General features: G+C 50.9%; 1 protein-coding gene across 1 annotated transcript; it reads left to right on the forward strand.

The window, feature by feature from the left end:
- Nucleotides 1–3,984: 3,984 nt before the first annotated feature.
- Nucleotides 3,985–4,752, forward strand: LOC119385648 (putative nuclease HARBI1). Its single transcript, XM_037653051.1, has 2 exons — nt 3,985–4,111; nt 4,397–4,752. The coding sequence occupies exons 1-2, from the start codon at nt 3,985–3,987 to the stop codon at nt 4,750–4,752; spliced, it is 483 nt and encodes a 160-aa protein (XP_037508979.1).
- Nucleotides 4,753–5,311: the final 559 nt, after the last annotated feature.

Here is a 5,311-nt window from a genome sequence, read left to right on the forward strand (position 1 = left end):
GGTGTAGGTGGTAACGACATTATTTCAGCCTCGCGGACAAAGCCCATGAGGCCGGGGGACGCGTATGTTCGATCAATTCTGCTACTAGACGCTCCTCGCCGCCAAGTATAGTCGTACATATTACCGTTAAGACTTTCATGGACATCGGTTAATGCCAACTGCTGCATGAGACGCTCAAGTTCTCTAGCGTTCCAGTTGGAACGGCCGCGACCCGGACCTCGTACGTCTGCATGCGTGTCTAAGACGCAATTAAAATCCCCTAAAAGTATTACATGTTGGGAATTCAGCAGATATGCATCCAGTGAGCGAAAAAATGCGTTAGAGTTGACGGATGCCGCCGGGCTGTAGACGGCGACAAATCTTATACGCAAGGAAAAGAAAGTGCAATCGAACGCCAGCACGCGTCCGAATGCATCGTAAGAAACATGATGGTCACGCAACAAACTGCGCTTAAAAACGATGACCCCAACGCCGGTCGAACGCGTGCTGGCGTACGAAAAGAAACAGTCAAAATTGAATGCGCGTTTGAAAGCAAGTACATCGGAGAGCTTAAAGAAATTTGTTTCTTGCACGAACAGTAAGTCGCAAGACACTGAACGCGCGAAAGCCAATATCTCAGCCTGTTTTTGCGGGTTACGAAAGCCATGAACGTTAAAAGTTATAATGTTTAGAGTAAGAGCCATGTCGAATAAAAAGGAATACAATGTAAGGCCACGTAAAGGGATGGGTACCTTTAGCAGGCGCGGGAGCGGGTGCCCCGCGAGCGTCTCAGTCATTTTTTACGGCCAGGCGACCCACCGGAGGCACGGGGCTTCCGGGGCCGCGTTGAAGCCCGCAGGGGACTTCTGTCTCTGCTGGGAGCTTCTGAATCGCTGCTGGATATCCTGCGGCGTTTGGTGCCAGGGCTCTTGCGTGAGGACTGTACAAAGACATCTAAACTGTCCCGGCTGACGTCGCTGGGGGTGGTGTCTTCATCTATCCGCAAGGGCGTCTCACTCGTCGCGCTGTTAGAGTCCTCGTCAACGGAGACGTCGTCGTCCCTGGACGGAGTCTCTTCGATGACAGGTGAACTTCCGGCGGATTGGACAGCCATGTGGTGAGCGTCCGACGTCTCGTCGACTTCTGCGACGTGTTCGCCAAGAGGCGCCTTGTTGAGCGGGGGCTCGACCTGCGGTTCCGTGGGAATGACTGTGGGACGCGAGGCGCTGTGTGGGTCCTCATTGCCTTCGGGAACTGCCGGGTCCGGGCTAGCCGGGGACACAGTGGGCGTTTCGCGTAGCGTCACAATTTGCACAGCTTGGTCCTGGCAGGTGACCGGGGCTGGCGTCGACAAATCCTCACGCTCATTTTTAGCCGGTGTTTCTGGTTGGAGTGGCGGGAAATTCTTGGACGCCGCATACGAGTACGACTGTCTGATGGTGCAGGCAACGGTAGCGTGCGGGTCGCCGCAGCGTCGGCACGGCAACGAACAGTCTTTCCCGTCGTGGCCATAGACGCCGCACCTTTTACAGAACGGAGCTGTACAATTCATTCGGAAGTGGCCACTGTCTCCGCAGCGTCTGCACACTCGTTGAATGCCCTTGTAGTCGCAGGTCACGCGGTGACCAGCCACCTTGAGGTAATTGGGCACAGGAGTCGACGTCTTCATCTCCATGCGTACGTAACGCGTCCCAGTAGTGACGGTTGGACGTGACCCCATGAGACCTCCGGCGATGTGAAGTACCTTTCCGTATGGAGAAAGCGCTTGCGCGAGGGCTTCACTGGGGACGCGGCAAGGCAGGAACAGGACGGTGACTTGAGTGACTTGTGGTCCCAGGGGCACGATGGCAACGCGTTCGCCTCGGATGATGAGGTGAGACGCGTCCACGATTTGAGCCAGGGCGGCTTCACTGTTGACGGTGACTTGGTAGTTCCGACCACCAAAATGCTGGACACAGTATACTTCTTCAAGGCCTACTATCGAAGACGTCGCATCGACGACGTCTTCGGGACTTGTCCCCTCGGGGACGACAACATCAAAGGCCAAGGCCTTTTTCGGTGGCTGGCTCGCCATGGTGGGCGCCCGCCAGCCCAGGGACGCCCTGAGCACGCCTAGCTAAACTCATCCCGAAAAGCCTCTGTACGCGATCACGCTATGCTGTAGAGTTCTGCTGTCTATCCAAATAGCTTTACTCCTAACCTGCACAATAATAAGGTGCTGCTAGAGAGAAACTACGTTTCCATTTTATCCTTTAACCAAGTGACTAATGAAAATGCCTGGGATAGTGCCATTTAAATGTCTCAAACATTTAAATTAGTAGCGGCTAGGAAATGCTCACCAAGCAAGGGGCAGGTTCAACCAAAAGCACTGTTAGACACAAGGAGGTTTTTAAAAAATTCTGGAGTGGAAGCTCTCGCAGCACCTTGCCAGCGAAAGTGAAGCCAGCTTTTGCACACCAAATAACTTGGAAACATGCTCTTTTCTGCTGGTGCCTACTTAGAGATCAAATGGCTTCGATCTGTTAGTGTAAGTACTACGTTAATTATAAAATAAAAGATTGTTAAAAAATTTAACATGACTTTGAGGCTTATTTTCGAAGACTAGTAACACAAAGAGACACTTGGAGCAGTATCTGAACCGTAAAAGTTGCTATATTAAACTTGAGTGGCGTGCGAGGATAACGCTTGCTTTCCTTCGCCAAACGCCGATGGTTTATCGTGCCCCTACTAAGATGGCGCGCGCAGCCGCCATCTTTTGGTGGGCACGGCTTCACTCTTACGCAATATTCGCCACTCCAGCAATTTTTTTAACCTCCTTGGTTAGACATAGCAATGAATTAATTGATTAATTAATTAGTCAATCAATAAAAAGAAAATTTCACCATCTCCCCCCAAAAGGAACCATGTGGGGATGCGAAAGAGCGCATGGGTCGACTTAAAGTTCCGTTCATCACGAGCACCTTGTCCGATGTTGAAGGGAAGCTAAAGCACTTTAAAAAAATGACTTTAGAATGTGTAATCATAGCTTGATCCTTGCTGAATTCGAAAACCAATGTAAGAGTTCACAGAAGTGAACGCAAATGGCATTTCTTGGCAAAAAAACAGCGGCTGCAGCCGCAGGGCTTTTTAAACTGCTGAGCGAAGGCGGTGACGTCAACTTCGTTGCGGTGCGTCATCGGCGCCATCAGCTCTGTAAAAGCATGGCCTTTGCGATCAGTTCCACCAACGCCCGCAGCCAGAAGTAGTCACGGAGGCCACAGCTGCGCCAAAACCACGGTGGTAGATTGAAACAGGTGGCCCATCGAGCGCCGCGAGTGCGTCGCCGTACTGTTCGAGTTGTTCGCGGCCGCCGCTAGGTTCGCGACGAGTTTTTGGGCCGAAAGACACACACCGCAAACCTTTCACTGTGCTGTAAAAACCAGTTTCTCTAGCTAATTTTGTGGCTTTAAACGGTTGTTTGTGCTTTTACTAGCTTGTAGTGGCTGTCTACCAGCTTCGACCGCAAAAGTAAGAGCGCCAGGTTTTATGAAGATTACAATTTTTTAATCGGCGCGGGTAGTCCCGATATGACTGTCACAGCGTGCCGATTGCAAGAGACGTGCGCGTGTTTTTTTCTTTTTTTCGAAAGCGTGAAAATTCCTGTCGGCGAGGGCACAGAGTAAAAAAAACTATAGTGAAAGTGGGCGCGCGAAATGGGTGGGTGCGCTTCCCGACGACGACCGAAGAAAAGGCGGCCGTGAAAGAAGGCTTCCTTCGGCACGCCGCCATTCCCGGAGTGATCGGCTGCATCGATGGCACCCTCATCGGCATCAAGGCGCCCAAGGGACCCCGAAAAGCTTCTTTCATGTGCAGGAAGCACTATTACGCCTTCAATGTTATGATCGTGAGTTAACCTCTGACTTGTTTGCCTTTCGTTTTACTGCGCCCGCGCCGGATTCTTCTGTTGTGTTTGCTTGCAACAATGGGCTTTCGCCGCGCACGCTTTCCCAGATCTGCGATGCGGCGATGCGGATCCTGGCCATCGAGCCTATGCGGCCGGGGTCAGACCACGACTCGTTCATCTGGCAAACGACCTGGCTGCGCCGACGGTTCCTGGCGGGGCGCATTGCAGAGCCAGGCGAATACCTGCTTGGTGAGACTAAAACGTTTTTCTCACGGGAGCAATTGTGTTAAAAAAATGAGACCCCCCTGAATACCTGCCAGAAGGTTAAAAAAAAGTAGTAGCGCAATCACTGTGTGTCTTTTTTTTTTTAGAAGGATGTGGCCCAAGCGATCAGAACAAATGAATAGCTCACTGCACTAAGGGTCTCGTCAGCTGTTGCAGCAGTGATTTAACATTATGTCCTGTGATGTTGACTACTAACGTTGTGCTACATGGGTATATGTAGCATAGTACACTATTTCCATCTTTGTGCAGGTGACAGTGGCTACCCATTGGAGCCGTGGCTCCTTGTCCCGGTCTCTGGCCATCCTTCCGAGCACAGTGCTGAAGGCAGGTTCAACGCTGAGCACATCACCATGCGCTCCATTGTGGAGCGGTGCATAGGCATGCTGAAAATCCGCTTCCGGTGCCTGCAGCGTTACCGCACCCTCCACAACGAGCTAGAGCGTGCTGCTGATATTGTTGCAGCGTGTGCTTCACTTCACAATCTTTGCTTAGGTGAGGGTGCCACTGAGCCGGTTGACGACTTTGATGGCATTGAAGACATTTTCAGCAGCAGCAGCACCACCAGCAGCGAAGATTCTAACGGGCCCCCATTCCACAGGGCTTGACCCGAAAGAGAACAGCAAGGAGCTGTTATTTGAGAGGGCGTGCAGTAAGGGACGGTGTCATTGCGCGCTTTGACACCACCCGTGCGCAGCACCACGAGTACTTGAGAAGGGTGCGCTGGCGGTTGCGACGCCAACAGCATCATTGGTAGATGCGTAATGCAGCAGTTGGTGGGGTGTGTATTTGAGAGATGTCAAATAATTGATTTACACATATTATTACTGCGTTGATGTGTGACCCCTTTCAGGCATGGTACAAGAATTGTGATGAAAAGAGAACATATGCATTCTTGCAGAAAAGCCAGTGTAAAACAAAAATATGAACATATACTGTGCGCTGGAGCATGGTCATATCCATACAACATTTCATGTGTTAAGCTTGCTGCTGAGGGTGGGATAAAAGCCGTGCTGTTTTTACGTGTCAATATTTGTCTGACTTCTTTTCACAACTGTGTAATGCGAAGCAATGTGGCTGAATTGTGTTGTATAGCATGCACTATGATGTTACTTTTTTTTATATTCGAAAAGTTTTCATTGCTTGCAAGCCTGAACACTGCATCAT

This window comes from Rhipicephalus sanguineus, chromosome 3 (assembly GCF_013339695.2).
Source record: "Rhipicephalus sanguineus isolate Rsan-2018 chromosome 3, BIME_Rsan_1.4, whole genome shotgun sequence".
Classification (NCBI taxonomy): domain Eukaryota; kingdom Metazoa; phylum Arthropoda; class Arachnida; order Ixodida; family Ixodidae; genus Rhipicephalus; species Rhipicephalus sanguineus.

Coding starts and splice junctions, on each gene's coding strand:
- LOC119385648 (XM_037653051.1), top strand. CDS start 3,985: ATGCGGATCCTGGCCATCGAGCCTATGCGGCCGGGGTCAGACCACGAC. Junction 4,112..4,396: donor GCCAGGCGAATACCTGCTTG/GTGAGACTAAAA, acceptor ATCTTTGTGCAG/GTGACAGTGGCTACCCATTG.